The 16200-nt window shown below is 39.3% G+C and overlaps 2 protein-coding genes across 3 annotated transcripts in view; both read left to right on the forward strand.

The window, feature by feature from the left end:
- The first annotated feature begins 4813 nt into the window (after positions 1-4813).
- On the forward strand, positions 4814-6693 carry LOC112262963 (transmembrane protein 230). The gene is made up of 3 exons (XM_024438866.2): positions 4814-5252; positions 5543-5665; positions 5813-6693. The coding sequence occupies exons 1-3, from the start codon at positions 5157-5159 to the stop codon at positions 5951-5953; spliced, it is 360 nt and encodes a 119-aa protein (XP_024294634.1). The 5' UTR covers positions 4814-5156; the 3' UTR covers positions 5954-6693.
- A 77-nt stretch (positions 6694-6770) lies between these two features.
- The window catches only part of LOC112262962 (protein turtle homolog A-like), a 41554-nt gene continuing 32124 nt past the window's right edge, over positions 6771-16200 (forward strand). For both annotated transcript variants that reach the window (XM_024438864.1, XM_024438865.1), the window contains exons 1-2: positions 6771-8019; positions 15368-15463. In XM_024438864.1, the coding sequence (XP_024294632.1) occupies positions 15403-15463 (61 nt within the window). In that variant the 5' untranslated portion in view covers positions 6771-8019; positions 15368-15402. The remainder of the gene's footprint in view (positions 8020-15367; positions 15464-16200) is intronic.

Consider the following 16200-nt stretch of genomic DNA (forward strand, 5'->3'; position numbering starts at 1 on the left):
ATATTTATGTCCGTTGCGTTATGCTAATTAGTGTCAGTCGATGATTACGCTCCCGGACCCGGGATGGGGAGTTACTAGAGTTTTTTTTTTAAAGAAATGTCTTTTTCTCAAATTAATTGATGATCAGATGCTTCAATTGTAACTGGTTCTGTAAATAAGATCATAGTTTCATGTAGTGCTTTTATTATAATTGAGATCGTTTCACCCCTACCGTTGTCCGCAGTGGTCTGTATTATCCACAACCTTCTGGCTACTTTGCCATGTAATGCTTACAAAACAAAGAACAGTTTCTAAAACTGCATATCTAAGGCTCTGGTCTGTCCTAGGAGTGAGGTTAAATGGCATATAAAGATATATACAGTGCCTTGCGAAAGTATTCGGCCCCCTTGAACTTTGCGACCTTTTGCCACATTTCAGGCTTCAAACATAAAGATATAAAACTGTATTTTTTTGTGAAGAATCAAAAACAAGTGGGACACAATCATGAAGTGGAACGACATTTATTGGATATTTCAAACTTTTTTAACAAATCAAAAACTGAAAAATTGGGCGTGCAAAATTATTCAGCCCCTTTACTTTCAGTGCAGCAAACTCTCTCCAGAAGTTCAGTGAGGATCTCTGAATGATCCAATGTTGACCTAAATGACTAATGATGGTAAATACAATCCACCTGTGTGTAATCAAGTCTCCGTATAAATGCACCTGCACTGTGATAGTCTCAGAGGTCCGTTAAAAGCACAGAGAGCATCATGAAGAACAAGGAACACACCAGGCAGGTCCGAGATACTGTTGTGAAGAAGTTTAAAGCCGGATTTGGATACAAAAAGATTTCCCAAGCTTTAAACATCCCAAGGAGCACTGTGCAAGCGATAATCTTGAAATGGAAGGAGTATCAGACCACTGCAAATCTACCAAGACCTGGCCGTCCCTCTAAACTTTCAGCTCATACAAGGAGAAGACTGATCAGAGATGCAGCCAAGAGGCCCATGATCACTCTGGATGAACTGCAGAGATCTACAGCTGAGGTGGGAGACTCTGTCCATAGGACAACAATCAGTCGTATATTGCACAAATCTGGCCTTTATGGAAGAGTGACAAGAAGAAAGCCATTTCTTAAAGATATCCATAAAAAATGTTGTTTAAAGTTTGCCACAAGCCACCTGGGAGACACACCAAACATGTGGAAGAAGGTGCTCTGGTCAGATGAAACCAAAATTGAACTTTTTGGCAACAATGCAAAACGTTATGTTTGGCATAAAAGCAACACAGCTCATCACCCTGAACACACCATCCCCACTGTCAAACATGGTGGTGGCAGCATCATGGTTTGGGCCTGCTTTTCTTCAGCAGGGACAGGGAAGATGGTTAAAATTGATGGGAAGATGGATGGAGCCAAATACAGGACCATTCTGGAAGAAAACCTGATGGAGTCTGCAAAAGACCTGAGACTGGGACGGAGATTTGTCTTCCAACAAGACAATGATCCAAAACATAAAGCAAAATCTACAATGGAATGGTTCAAAAATAAACATATCCAGGTGTTAGAATGGCCAAGTCAAAGTCCAGACCTGAATCCAATCGAGAATCTGTGGAAAGAACTGAAAACTGCTGTTCACAAATGCTCTCCATCCAACCTCACTGAGCTCGAGCTGTTTTGCAAGGAGGAATGGGAAAAAATGTCAGTCTCTCGATGTACAAAACTGATAGAGACATACCCCAAGCGACTAACAGCTGTAATCGCAGCAAAAGGTGGCGCTACAAAGTATTAACTTAAGGGGGCTGAATAATTTTGCACGCACAATTTTTCAGTTTTTGGTTTGTTAAAAAAGTTTGAAATATCCAATAAATGTCGTTCCACTTCATGATTGTGTCCCACTTGTTGTTGATTCTTCACAAACATATACAGTTTTATATCTTTATGTTTGAAGCCTGAAATGTGGCAAAAGGTTGCAAAGTTCAAGGGGGCCGAATACTTTCGCAAGGCACTGTATTTTGCTGAAGGGAGGGCCATTCATTTTCACTTCAGAGAGGTAATATTTTCTCCAGGTATCCATCATTATAAATAACGTACCGTCCCTTAGAAGCCTTTTTAAACCTTTAATGCACTGCAAGTTTGCTTTTCTGCCATGCAGGAAAATTCCTGCAACAACAGGATCATCAAATGAAGATATCTGCATCTGTGTGCATACAAAATAAATGAGTCATGACTATGCACTATACTGCGAACATGTAGAATCATGTATGATCTGACAGCTACCTCAAGGTGAAGGTTATAAGTTAAATAATGCATGGGAAGACGATGTAGAGAAAGCTGTCAACTAAAACCAATACTAAATCACAATGTACTGAATATTTCATCACTAACTAACTAATAACATCACTGACAGTATCCCATTATGTAAACCTACATGTGATAGATCTATTGATTTTATGAAAAGACAGATAATGACATTGTCAGTAAGTGTCTCCAAGCCAGTAAGCTAGCATCTTCTGCCGAGAAGAATGCCAGGTAGCCTATAGCCTAGTTTATTTTGAATTTTGTATTTATTTATTTATTCGCAACAAAGAAAAGAAGTAAAAGACAAAACAGTACAGATAAAAAAAACTGGAAAAAACGGTGTGCAGGTGAGGTTAGAAGCCCAAAGGTACTTATATGAAAACCACACCACAAATATAAGTTTTAAAAAATGTATTCAATCAGTTAAACAAAGCATATTAATTATAATTGTACATACTTTACTCAGTAAACAGGAAAACAAGAAAAAACATATTTTTGTGTGTGTGTGTGTGTGTGTGTGTGTGTGTGTGTGTGTGTGTGTGTGTGTGTGTGTGTGTGTGTGTGTGTGTGTGTGTGTGTGTGTGTGTGTGTGTGAGTGAGGCTACATGGAGGGGATTATTGGATAGTTTGGTTCATAAAGCTGACCCCCAGTCTTCGCTTGAAGTTATTGAGGGATGATGAGGTTTTGGCAATGTGAAGATAAGAATTCCAGAGTATGGTACCTCTGTATCTGATAGAGAAATGACTATGTGAGGTGTGTCAGTAGGGAGGGTGAAGGTTATCACAGTGTCTTGTGTTATATAGATGGATTTCAGAATTAATCTGGAAGAATACATTCAAGGGTTTAGGTAAAACTTTCTGGGAGATAGGAGTATTTGTAGATGAAAGTGCATAATTGGCGTACATTAATGTTGTAAATAGACAAGTTTCTTAAACAAAGGTGCAGATGGAGCCAGGTAATTAGAGGAGGTGTCTTTCAAATGTATTTTGTATGATGAGTAATTTGTGTAGGTACGAGGCATATGTACTGGCCCAGACAATATTATAATAAATGAGATATGGGTCAATTAAGCTATAGTATAGAGTTAGGACACAAGCCTGATGAACCAATCCACTAATCTTTCTGATGATACCAGCCGATTTCATCACTTTGCTACAGACAAATGTAATATGATCTTTCCAGGATAACTTTTCATTAATTAGAACTCTGAGGAATCTAGTGGATGTGACTTGTTCCGTTTCATTCCCACCAATTGAAATTCGGGCTCTTTAAAAAAATAAAAAAACAAACACTATTTCTTATTCTTACTAGTGAATACATTAAAGTTGAATTTTTGTAACATTTAAAGATAATTTGTTCATCTGGAACCATTCGGAAAATGTGGCCTTACCCAAGTTTGCTTCATTAATTAGTGAATCAAAATTACTGTGTGATAAAATCAAATTGGTATCCTCAGCAAAGAGAATGTGAAGTACGGTAGAAGACACAGTAGGAAGGTCATTGATATAGATTAGGAATAACAAAGGCCCAATTATAACCCTGTGGTACACAACATGATATCTTGGCCCTGGTAGATACACAGTTATTTGCATAAACACATTGTTCTCTATCATGAACATAACTATATAACTAATTAAATGTATAATCATGAAAAACGCAATAATGCAATTTAGAAAGTAATATTTCATGATCAACCATGTCAAACTCTTTGGATAAATCTAAAAAGATGCTATGAGCGTATTCATTGTTGTTAATTAACGACTAAAGATTTTATTCACAAGTTGCAGTAGTTTTTACGGAAACCATATTGGTGCTCATATAGAATACAGTGTTGATTTAAATGTTTCAACACACCAATTTTTCTTGTACAGAAATTGGACAATAATTTGTAAAAGATCTTGGATCCCCAGATTTATAGAGTGGGATAACTTTGGCAATTTTCAAATCTTAAGGAACAATACCAGTTTGCATAGATTTGGTGAAGATATTACGAGGAAGACACTGATTTCACCAATGAGTAACCAATCTCATCATGACCTGCTGCTGATATCTTTAAGTTGACGATTACCTCCATCACCTCCATTACATCAGGAGGATCAAACTGACGCAGAGAAGGGAAATGTCACTTAACGTAATCCAAGGGATTTCCATCAGTTTTCTAAATATTCTTTGACAAAGAGGAACTCACACGCTCAAAAAAGTTATTAAATGCACATGAAATAACATCAGGACCACGATAGCCTATATACTATAGCCTATATAGCCTACGTTTTTGGGATTCACTTGAGCGGTACCAAATTGTTTTTCAGCTGTGATACGGCAGCGCCCCTTAGGGGTAGGTTTCTTCCAATACACTTTAGGGACCTGGGATGTATTCATCCTGCCCATTCTGATGCAAAACGTTTCTCATACGAAAGCAAATGGTATTTGTCTAATATAAACTTTCATTTTGCTCTGTTTTGCATCGTTTGGTTCTTCAACGTTAAACGATTTCCGTAATGAATACACATCTCTTATCTGGAGAAAAGAAACGCGCATTGCGCAGGCGTTGTACGGACGAAACAACGGAAGAGGTTACTTCAGCATGAGTAGCTAGGTGGACTACCAACCAACGTTTTGATTTCTACAGAATTAGGCTACCTCTCTTTTTAACTTCTTATCTGAATCGGCGGTACCCTTCTTTCTATTTACACTTGGTTCCAACGTAGGTTACAGTAGGCTAATTATCGAGAGAAACAACATTGTAGCTGACAAGGCAGGCACCATCAGTGTAGCATTTCTCAATATGAAATGATATAATCGGCTGCCAATGTAACAGAACAAGGCAACATTTTTAAGCAAGAGTGATACTTTTGTTTCCTGTAATTTAAAGCAAAGATGACAGCTCGCAACAGTGTAACACATGGAATACCCAACACTAAGGTCAGGTACTCCAAATTAGCCAGTGATGATGACGGCTACATTGACCTGCAGGTAAGGGCTTGAGTGTGCTAGAATGGGCCTGGTAGGGTTGGAATGGATATCTGGAATCTATAGGCCGTTTGAAATGAACTGCCCATGGCAATTATGGGAATCGATCATCATCATTATGTAACTATAGACATAGTCCAATATCGTTATTGCATCAATCAACCCTGTATATGAAATAATGTTGTAATATCAGTATTGGAAAAAGCTTTTGGGATGGTTTGGTGAAACACAAATGACAAAATGTTTGATATTCTGTAGTATGTTGTTATTAAGTCATGTTTATCCCCCCACAGTTCAAAAAGAGCCCACCCAAGGTCCCATACAAAGCCATTGCACTGGCCACTGGCCTCTTCTTGATTGGCTCTCTGTTGATCACCATTGGAGCCCTCCTATTGGCAGGATACTTTGAAGTCACAGTGAGTATGACAGTTAAGTCTATTTGTACATTCCTGTCCTGTTTTACAACAAATACATTTTCACACAGTTAACTTTGACACATTCTAGTGTGTTCCTTAGATATGAATATTTTATATCTATAGATTTTCTGTCTTCATTCATTTCAGCATGCTGACCGGACTGTGCCTGTTCTCATCATTGGAATCCTGGTTTTCCTTCCTGGATTCTATCACCTGCGGATAGCTTACTATGCATCAAAGGGCTACCGTGGTTACTCCTATGATGATATACCAGATTTTGATGATTGAGACACTGCTAACTGAGAGTCATGTGTTATTTTTATATAGTGTTGTTAAATACAGTAATCAGACAGGGATCTAGTCCTAAAGCAGATGTCCTTTGATGTTTTTGTTAATCATAGAATGTCTTAACTTTTTGTTCATTGACTGAATTACCACCATAGTTCATTATGATTGATTACTATATTTAGTTTAGATATGTTTGTGTTATTGTTTCTAACAAAGAACATGTTTTTTAGTTGACGGATCAATTGGGAATGTGTTTCTAGGATGCTTTTTTTCTCTCCAACATATAAAAGAGAAGGATGTCATTTCTATGCTGATAAAATACTTAGCTGTGCTGTGAGGGAGGCATGAGTTGAATTTATTGTCCAACTGTTAGTCCTATACCTGATCACTGTAACCATAAACAGAACCATGAGTTTGAGACATTATGGCTAAACTTGAAAGTTGACTGTTTTTCTGTTGAAATGTCACTTGTGCTTTCCTGTAGGATTTGCTGGTAGGAGTATCTTATGTGATTAATGCCAATCCTTTGATCTCCATATGGTGTGCTGCTAGGCCTGTGAGAGTCAAGAGGGAAAAGTAGTCACGCAACAATACAGAGCTCAAAGTGTCTGGTATAGATATCTACTGACTAAGTTTGAGAGGCATTGCCACTGGCAATGACGTCAGGAGTGTATCCATATGTTGAAAAGAAAGGCAATTGTGGTTGTGCACCAGCTCAAATAAAGGCTATCATAAACAACCATCTTCACTTTTGTGTCAACTCACGCCCTCATGTGGTGTTCGAAAGTTTTCTCAGTGGGGAAAAAACAAACCCAATATTCTACAGACAACCATTGATGTTGTCTGAACCAAATGTTTCGAAAATGTAAGATCTGTGTTTGTTTGAGAGCAATTATTTGACATATTTGGGTGAATGATGCTACTGGTGGAGTAGATGAAGTTATGCCTAAATCAAGCAGGTAGGGCGTTACCACTAAGGTAACCTCATCATGCTATTGCGCACAGGCTATTCTGTATTTGGGTAGAAGTCTTTGGGATGAGATTACCACTAAGTGAGGGTCTCTAGGAGCAGTTTACCCCAATGACCTCAGACCCCAAACCATTTTTTAAAAAGTTGTTGGAGGGACATCTATTCCTATAGGAAAACTATCCCACACATATTGATAAAAAAGTGATGTTGTGAAGGCATTTTGTTGTAACTTTGTGGGGCAAAGTATTTCCCCTTGTAATAAAGGCGTTATTGATCATTGCGTCACGGAAAGAGACATGAGAAGAACAGAAGCAAGGCATTTTGGATACAATTTGGACCCTTATTAAAAATGTATGACTGGGGGCATAGGCAACATTACATTGTCATTGTTTATGGACGTGTCCCGTTGTATAGCATGTGTCTTTTGTCAGGGTCTCCAAAACGTCCTCTCCCACGGAAAAGCGCTTTTGTCTGGAGCGCTTAAACGGAGTGCATATCTTAGGGAGGAGGAGTGAGATACGAGGAAGGAAAGAAACCGCGAGGAACGTAGTGCATGAATAGACGACTATACTCTTACACATTATCCGTCATTGTAGGGTGGAACTGAGAGGTGCACATCATTTGGGGATTTTTTTAGCAACGCATTACTTAAATAAATGCGCTTAATGGATTCAGGTTTTTTTCTACTGGTCCTTTTTACTACACTTTGGATAACTTTGGACAAAGCTGCAAGAAGGAGAAAAATTTGAAATATGCTCGGAAACTTTCAAATGATTATAAACCAATCTAGGCACTCCTTAAGTTTTTCTCTGTCGTTATATTGGATTTAATGACTTAGAATAGAATGAAATACTGCTACAGCTACATCTAAACTGAGTTCTTCCGATCTTCACTCTTGTTGAGTCAGCACCTATCAGGGGCTCGTGAAAGACAGTTTCACGCTGTTATAAAATATGCGAACACCTGCATTTTTAAATCAAACGTATCAAACTTTAGAATAACCAATGAAAGCCTAAATACGTCAACTGCTGAAAAAAGCAAAGGACCCGATGGACTGATTGTATTCTGGTCAACTCAGAGAAGTGCCTCAAGCAAGGTAAATCGACTCCGCCACATCCTACATGTGAATAACAGTTTATGTGATTTACACATGTGGTCCACTTTTATTGCAAATGTACATTCACTTATTATAGAATCTACTTTTTTTCACAAACACACATTTCCTCACCTTTTTTTTAGTCTCGACAAAGATTCCGTTTATACTTTAGCTTTATACTTTTTGTCTCAAGTAGCCTATTCGACCTACCGTTAAAACAGTTTGACAAGCAGAATATTCCCTGAAGTGCATTGTGTTGACGTCCGTTCTTGTTGACCATTTTGCTCGAGACATATTGCTTTATGATTACAGGTTGAGGTGTGATTTCTGTAGCGTGCGTTAGCTTTTAAGTGTACATTTGGAACAAGGTAGATTATGCATAGCCTTTGATGAAATTAAGATGAATTAATGCATTAAATGAATGCATACTGAGAACAATGTTCAATCACAGCAGAATGGTCATTTTGTATTCAGGTTGGGTCCCTTTCCAATCAGTCCATGTCAGACAATAGAGGCACCTGTTTTTGTTGTTGTTGCCTGATATGGAGACCATCCTTGTAAACAAACCATGTAGTTACTCTAAAATAACAATGACTTTCAGATTTCTTTTCTGATATATGATGTTATTCCTATTCTTTAATTATTTACTGCATTCAGATATCAGCCTTGATGCCACATATTATATTTTTCTTTATGTTTGAAAACTGATCAATGAAAACAGCATCTGCTACTAAACCCTCCCATCCCCCACTATGGATAAAGGCAAAAACCCAACAGAATATGATGCATATTTGCTTACACTACTCCATAATGAGTCACCAGTTCAATCCACACTTGGTTATTGAGACTAACTTCATTCTGAAAGACCATGTATTGTGTCGTTCAGTTCTTCTGTTTGATATGTTTATGAATTACTTATACTGGATATCCTCACTTGGACTGTGGCAATTCATGAGTCATGACACACGGGCATCATTGATGCTAAATAGTTCAGTTATCTACCATGGCACTTATTTCATGATATAGTAAAGTGTCCATTGTATCAGAGTGATGTTTTTTATTGCTGATTTTGTAGATTTTAATTGCTTACTCAGGTGACCAAAGTCCAACTGTAAAGCTCAGTTCATCCATGGGCCTTAGTGATTTACCGGACTCTGTGGTTCTATGTTCTGCACAGTGGAGGCTCCTCAGAGTAGGAAGGGGAGGACCATCCTCTTCAGTGAATTTCATAAAAATAAAAATAGTGAAACATAAAAAAGTTATCCTTTTTAGATATAGCTGTACTGAATATATTCAAGTCAACAAATAACTGATTAAAACACAGTTTAGCAATGAAGTTCCACAGTAGCATCAACAGCACCCTCTAGGGTAGCACAATGGTGTAGCCAGAGGACAGCTATTTTCCATCCTCCAATGGGTACATTGACTTCAATACAAGAAATTATGACAACTTCCGGAGGACGTCCTACAACCTATCAGAGCTCTTACTGTATGAACTAACATGTTGTCCATCCAATGAAAGGATCCGAGAATTCATCTAGTACTGAAAGCATAAGCTACAGCTAGCTAGCATTGCAGTGCATAAAATGTTGTGAGTATGTGACTCAAAGAGAGAAAGGACAATGATTGAACAGTTTTGAAAACAAAAGATTTATTCAAAAATTAAGGAGAAGCAGCAGAGAGAGCTAACTATATTTTGTTGTATTTCAGCTTCTTAGTTTACCTTTCACTTATGTAGCTAATGCAGCTAATTTAACCTACTCAACAAGCTGACTCAAACAGAGAGGAATGCTACTTAATGTTAGCTAGCTGGCTAAAGATATCCAACACAGCAACTCTTCCAAGTCAAGGTAATTGTTCAGTTTTATTAATTCATTGCCACCGGTGCCCGGTGTAACTGCTTGCTGTACACTGTACTGTGTGATTGTACACACATATTGGATTGTGGGTTTACTAACACATTTGTTCTAGTTTGTTGACTATAACATTAATATGGTGACAACGATGTAGGCTGTGTAGTGATTAGCGGTTATGGTTTGAAGGTTTGGCTCAGAGAGGTTTTTACACCTGGTCACAGACAGCTGTTGTGTTGTGCACTGAAGTCCACAAGCAAAGACAAAAGGTGAGAGCAAGAAAAGCAGATAGATGCAAGAAGGAATTATACAATGAGCAAAGTGATGATGCTCTATGTGGTTGCTGTGAGAGTGAACTGTGTGTGTGTGTACGGGTGATCAGGGTTGTATTTATTCCACCGATTCTGTTGAAAAACGTTTATTAAAACGGAACCAAACAGAATTTGTCCAATAGAAACTCTGTTTTAGTTGCAAAACGGAACGTTATTATTTAGCATCGAGGTGTAATAATGCAAGTTTTTGTTTCTTGCACGGATTTGATACAAAACCGCTTAGAGTTTTGAGGGAAAACCTAAAGGAGACTAGAAAAGGGAGCAAATAAAGACATATTCAGCTGAATGCAGTGTAAAAGGCACCATTGTATAGACATAGCCATTTCAATCTGCAGTGTTGTTGGAAACTCTGAATGTGTTTCTCAGTCGTAGATGGTAAGAGTTGACTTGGTGTGGTATAAATTAACCTCCAGAACTAAATGGGTTCTTTAGTGTTATTTTAGCTTTATTTCAATCAACCAAGACATTTGGGCAGCACCTCACTTTTGTCTCTCTCCTTCTTCTAACAAGGCCAATGTGGTTATTGCGTGTGAAGTATTCTAGCTCAGGTGCAGCAATCAGCTATCTATGCCTTGAGACACTTCATTTCACATCAATGCAGTGGTTGACCCTAAATTAAGGTTTGTATGGGAATCAGAGGTCATGGGGTGGGGCAAACTACTCTAAAGGGCTGGTTGAATTAATGGAGGATGTCAGTACACAAGATGTAGAGGCTGTATCAGAGGGAGTTGGGATATGAACAACAACAAAAAATCAAATTCACACATGCGTACAGTACAATACACACAAATATAAGCACCAACCAAATTGTTGTCATTATTATTAATAATGGGTCTCAATGATGACAGACGTATCCATCCCCCCTCACTACACTAAATTACACCTTGAAAGAAGAGTTTGGTCTCTATTCTCGCTAATTCGGTCAGTAAAATGTTGATTGTTGGCCTTAACCCTTTCCTTTTATGAAGTAATCTGGTGGGATGTGCAGTGGATGAATTCTATATTTGTTTATGATTTACTAGTAGGTGTGTTCTTTCTTTGCACCTGCAATAGGGCCCTCAGTTCCCCCATCAAACCCAGCAGGCCTGTTCTGAGGCCATGGCCCAAGCAGGATTAACCAGGATTACTAAGAAAGTAATACAGCTGCTTATCAGGTCCGTCTCTATCACCAACATCACAGATGGGCCTTGGCCGCTAGGCCGCTAGGATTTTCTTAGTATGTATTACCAAGTGTGTGAACGTAGAGAGTTAGTCAGATGGATAGTGTCGTGTTCTATTGTTATGAGTTTGATGTACACATTTGCGGTTTTGTCTGGGTGCAAATTCGGCAAAACGTTTTTGGGGGTGGTGGGGTTTACTCTCAGTGGGCTTACTACTTTACTACTGGCCTGGCCTGGCCTGGGGGGGATCATTTTCCTCCATGTTTTCACCTCTTTCCCTCTTAATGCAGGGCTCTTCAAACTGTGCTGCATCCTACGTGTGAGATCCAGCCCAGCCCTGTCCGTCATTTGCTCCCTTAGCGCTACTGTAAGTGTGTACCATGCACGCTGTGCCACATTTAGATGGGATAAACCATCCATGTTATTTATAATGCCATCAAAATGGCAAGCATCCCTGTAAACAGAACAATCTGGCAGGTTATGGAACATTATTTGCTGACAACTGTTTACTGAGGAGAAGACAACAGTCTTGATAGATTATGGATTTATGTATGATGGCTCTCTCACAGGGGATGGATGGAAGGTTTGGTATGGTACATTTGTCAGTGAGATCAATGGCTGTCACTCTGCTATGGCAAGCAGTGCTTAATAATAAAAATTCACCAACTGTTTGTAAAAGCATATACAGGACAGCATGCTGCTGACGGATGCCCTTTATCTTTGATTTCTAATTCGATTACACTATTAAGGTTGGGAGCAGCAGTATTGGATTAGACTAGGTGTTCACAAGGGTGCAGTCCAAAGTCATTTGTCTCATTGAAGCCCAGTAAGAGATGCGACTATTCTTAAAGGTGCAATATGCAGAAATCGCATTTCCTTGTTGGCCTATTTTCAGTTTAAGTGGCAAAACAAGCAGTCATTGTGTAGAGAATCTTTATACCATTTAAACTGCTCGGACAAATATTTTGCCAGGTCGCAATTGTAAATGAGAACTTGTTCTCAACTTGCCTACCTGGTTAAATAAAGGTGAAATAAATAAAAAATAAAATATTTTCCATAACCAAAAATGTTGTATTTTCAGCTGTTTGAACTTAAGAACGGGAGCACATAGAACAGATCTACCACTTGTTAAACTTGCTTTCAATGGGAATGATAGGTCTCTAACTCACATGTCACGGGTCGCCCAAAAAGTTACATATTGCAGCTTTAACAGGTTTGAAAGTCTTTACACTGTCATTTCAAAGTAAAATGTCTTCTGTGTAAGTGTCCATTAGTCTACTGCATTGATTGCCAGACTTATGGGAGAAAAGGCCCAGACTATTTGAGTGTCTGAGGTTGTGTATCGGTTGTGTACTGACAGAACAGTCTTACTCAGTATGACAGAACAGTCCGGATCTCCCTCAATGGCTTCTTTTGTGTGACTTAGACACTTATGTAACGTCTCCGTGTTCCCCTCAGATACCCTCAGGCTCAGCTCCCCTCACTTCCTAACCCGCATCTGCTCCATGTACAGTTGATCCTGGCAGAGCTACATTTGTCTGCTGTTCAGGACTGTATAAGAGGGGCTTAGCTACCACTCCCAACCCTGTAAACTAAAGCCAGGTTTTAGGCAAAGAAACTTAAATGACTGTTGGGCAATATTAACCTAATCCAATAATTCATAATAATTGACTTGGTGTATTTGTATGCAACCAGCAACTTTTTAATTGAAGAAGCAAAATCAGAACCTTCCTTGAGCAGCTCCCATAATTGCAATGATTTCTCTTGACAATATGCTTTTAGAAAGAACACTGAGTCCTCTCATTCGTTTGAAGATAGAGAGATAATCATTCTGAAGGCACTCAATTTGCTTTTCCATTATGAGATTAAAGGCACATTGATATGATGCTTTGTGTACTGTGCATCTCCAAGCACTGTCATTCAACATACTATCAGTGACCTATGCAACCCCTCATTACTATGTATGATGTGGCATCTTGAGATAAACATGTAGGCCTCCTCTGTTTGTATTTAAATTAAAGGACTTCCTGTCCTGGGAAACAGGTCATACCTGTAGCCACAGAATAGTGGTGGGTTCTGTCCTCTGTCTCTTCTGTCTACACCTATAGACCTGGAACCCTACAGGCTCTCTCTGCAGGGTCTATAGTCTGGCTCTCCCCTCTCAACTGCCCTGTCAAAGCACCAACTATAAGGCTGGAGAAACTCTAAAGAATTTGACAGGTGATATAAGTACCTATAGGTGATAAGCATGTATAAAGAGCTATCCAAAATAAACATTTTAGCAGTTAAACGTTTCCCTCAATAGCATTAACATGACATGAGAGGGGGTTGGTTGGCTGGGTGCTCCATTGGATGCCATGTGGCTGAATGATGAAAACTGTTACTTCGGAAGACTACTTATACCTCAGAGAATGATGCAGTGCTGTGCAATCAGCTCCAGTGACAAGTAATCGTGTGTTTCTGTCACTTTGTAGGGATGATGACACAATAGCTAGTGCAGTTGGGAAAAAAACAGAATGGGATGGGCAATGTTCGATTTAATTTGGCATTTCAGGCGTAAGGCAGGAACGAGAGGACATCATTATTCCTTCCATCTCTGTCCTGTCAGAGCAAGTTATAGGTATCATGTATCCCTGTGAAACAATTTCTGTTTCTCCTTTTCCATTCAGAGAGGAGAGACTTTTGTTTTGGTTGTGACATAGCCCATGGTCATGTTGCCATTTCTGCTACTCTCATATAATAACATCATTGTTGCCTTGCCCTCAAATCAGTGATAAATATCACACTGATTTAACCAACTCAGGACAGATGCCATGGCTAATTCCCATCAGGACTAAAGAGTCCCGCTGAGTCCCATACCCTTATCAGACAAGTGCAGAGGATAACAATATCCCTAACCTATTCTTCCCAGATCTGTTTACTATGTCAGGTTACTACTATGAAACCAAATGTGTCACGTGAGTTGAGTTGGCATATCTGTTGCTATTACACTTCCTAGCTTTCTAAAAATGGCCTCCTTCTATTAGTGTAATTAACTTACACTAGTGATAAGCTGGTATTAGTGACTCTGAATTGCGTGTGCGGGAGGATACAGTGTATATGTGTGTGTGGAGGAAAGGTGAAAGCTTAAATTGTAGATGATTTTAAGCTGTATGCTGCTACCTTAACACATCATGGGCCAGACAGTGCAACACAGATTCAGTTTTCAGAGCTTTATTGACCCTTTGTATTGTCAGGCCCCATCCATTCTTCTTTCTAGGAAGTGGATTATTGAGCAGTCTGGTTACAGTAATATCCGGTTCACATTCAGTGGGTCGGTGCAATAATGCACAATGTCAGAGATAGAAATGACATTCATGGAATTTACAGCGTTCTCTTCTCGAATACTGTAAATGTTTTTTTATTTTTTATATATAACTAAACACAAGAGTAAATATTAATTGAAAGTGCATTGACCATTAGACTGGGGTTGGGATGACGAGATAAACAGAGATGTCCCTGGTGTTTTCCTCTTGCATGTGTCACCTGTCTAAAGATGTTAGCCCAGTTAGCTTGAGACAAGACCTACAGTATGAGCTGGGCAAATCACAGGTAGAAGGTTCATCTTTTTGACCATATCAGTGACAGGGACACCCACAGGTCTGTCTAATGGTGATATACACAAACTCATACACACACATACACATCAATATATTTTCACTCCCAAAGCTAGTTTGAATAAGCACATTTCCCTTAATCCAAATCCAAATCACAAATCAGACATCCAATTTTGCAGTGAGCAAAGACTTTTTACAGAAGACAGTCAGTTATCAAGCCGTCAACAGACTGGAATACAGTTTGAAGTAGGGATTATGAAATACTTTAGGGTTGATGTTAACTTGGAGGATTACCTTGGTCTTGTCTGATGCCAGATGCAGTGGGAATGTCCTTGTACAGTATTGAAGACTGTGTGTTACTTTATGTCAGAGGTTTGATTTGAATGTGTGTGTTTCTGTGTTTTCAGGTTGGGAGATATGTAAAGCAGTGTGAGGGACGGCGATGGGATTGGAGAGGCTGTGGCTTCTGGGTGTCACCACTGCTGTTGCCCTCTGTCTGCTGCGTAAGTATAATACTGCACAGTGCATTTGCTATGCTCATAACATTTTTTGGTTTCTCTCCTCTTACACCTACATTGCTCTCCTAGCTACCCAAGTAATTCACTTCATACACTTCTATTACAATAGTAAATCAATATAGTGAAGTTATGTACAGTAAATTATATAAAATGTGCCTCTAGAGAAATCCTCTCATTCAATTCGCTACCTGCCTCTTGCCATTTCTGTCTCTCTTCATCCCTTTCCACCCTTAATTACCAATGTCTTTACATTCCTTGTTTACGTGGACGCTTATGTAATGGCAAAGAGTCCAAGGCCTTGGCTCTCATGTACTGGTTGGTGGACGTTTCTGAATGCACTCCCTAGAACATATGATTCAAAGCATCATACTGATAAGTCTCTGACATCAGCCACTATGTACATGTGACATAGATTGGGGAAAGTGATGAGGAGGGGGTCGGGGGGTCTAGACACAAGTGTGTACAAGGGAATGGGGTGAAATCCGAATGTACAAAATACATCTGATGGTGCGGATTTAGATTAATCTGGGATTTATACTGGTCCCATCCAAAAGCACGCTTCTAGGGGGAGGGGAGTTTAGTGGAGCGAGGCCATGTGTGGACCCCAGGGGGTTGTGGATCGGGAGGGAGGGGTGAGGAGCCTGCTACCCTACCATCTATCAGGGAGTGTCCCCTTTTGAGCAAAGCACTGCCGCAACGTGTTGTATTTTAAAGAGAACAGT

This window comes from Oncorhynchus tshawytscha, linkage group LG12, assembly GCF_018296145.1.
Source record: "Oncorhynchus tshawytscha isolate Ot180627B linkage group LG12, Otsh_v2.0, whole genome shotgun sequence".
Classification (NCBI taxonomy): Eukaryota; Metazoa; Chordata; class Actinopteri; order Salmoniformes; family Salmonidae; genus Oncorhynchus; species Oncorhynchus tshawytscha.

What these genes read in the sequence shown, in the direction of transcription:
- LOC112262963 (XM_024438866.2), top strand. Translation starts at nt 5,157, where the DNA reads ATGACAGCTCGCAACAGTGTAACACATGGAATACCCAACACTAAGGTC. An exon ending in ACGGCTACATTGACCTGCAG is followed by an intron (nt 5,253 to 5,542) that starts GTAAGGGCTTGA and finishes ATCCCCCCACAG; the next exon opens with TTCAAAAAGAGCCCACCCAA. An exon ending in CAGGATACTTTGAAGTCACA is followed by an intron (nt 5,666 to 5,812) that starts GTGAGTATGACA and finishes CATTCATTTCAG; the next exon opens with CATGCTGACCGGACTGTGCC.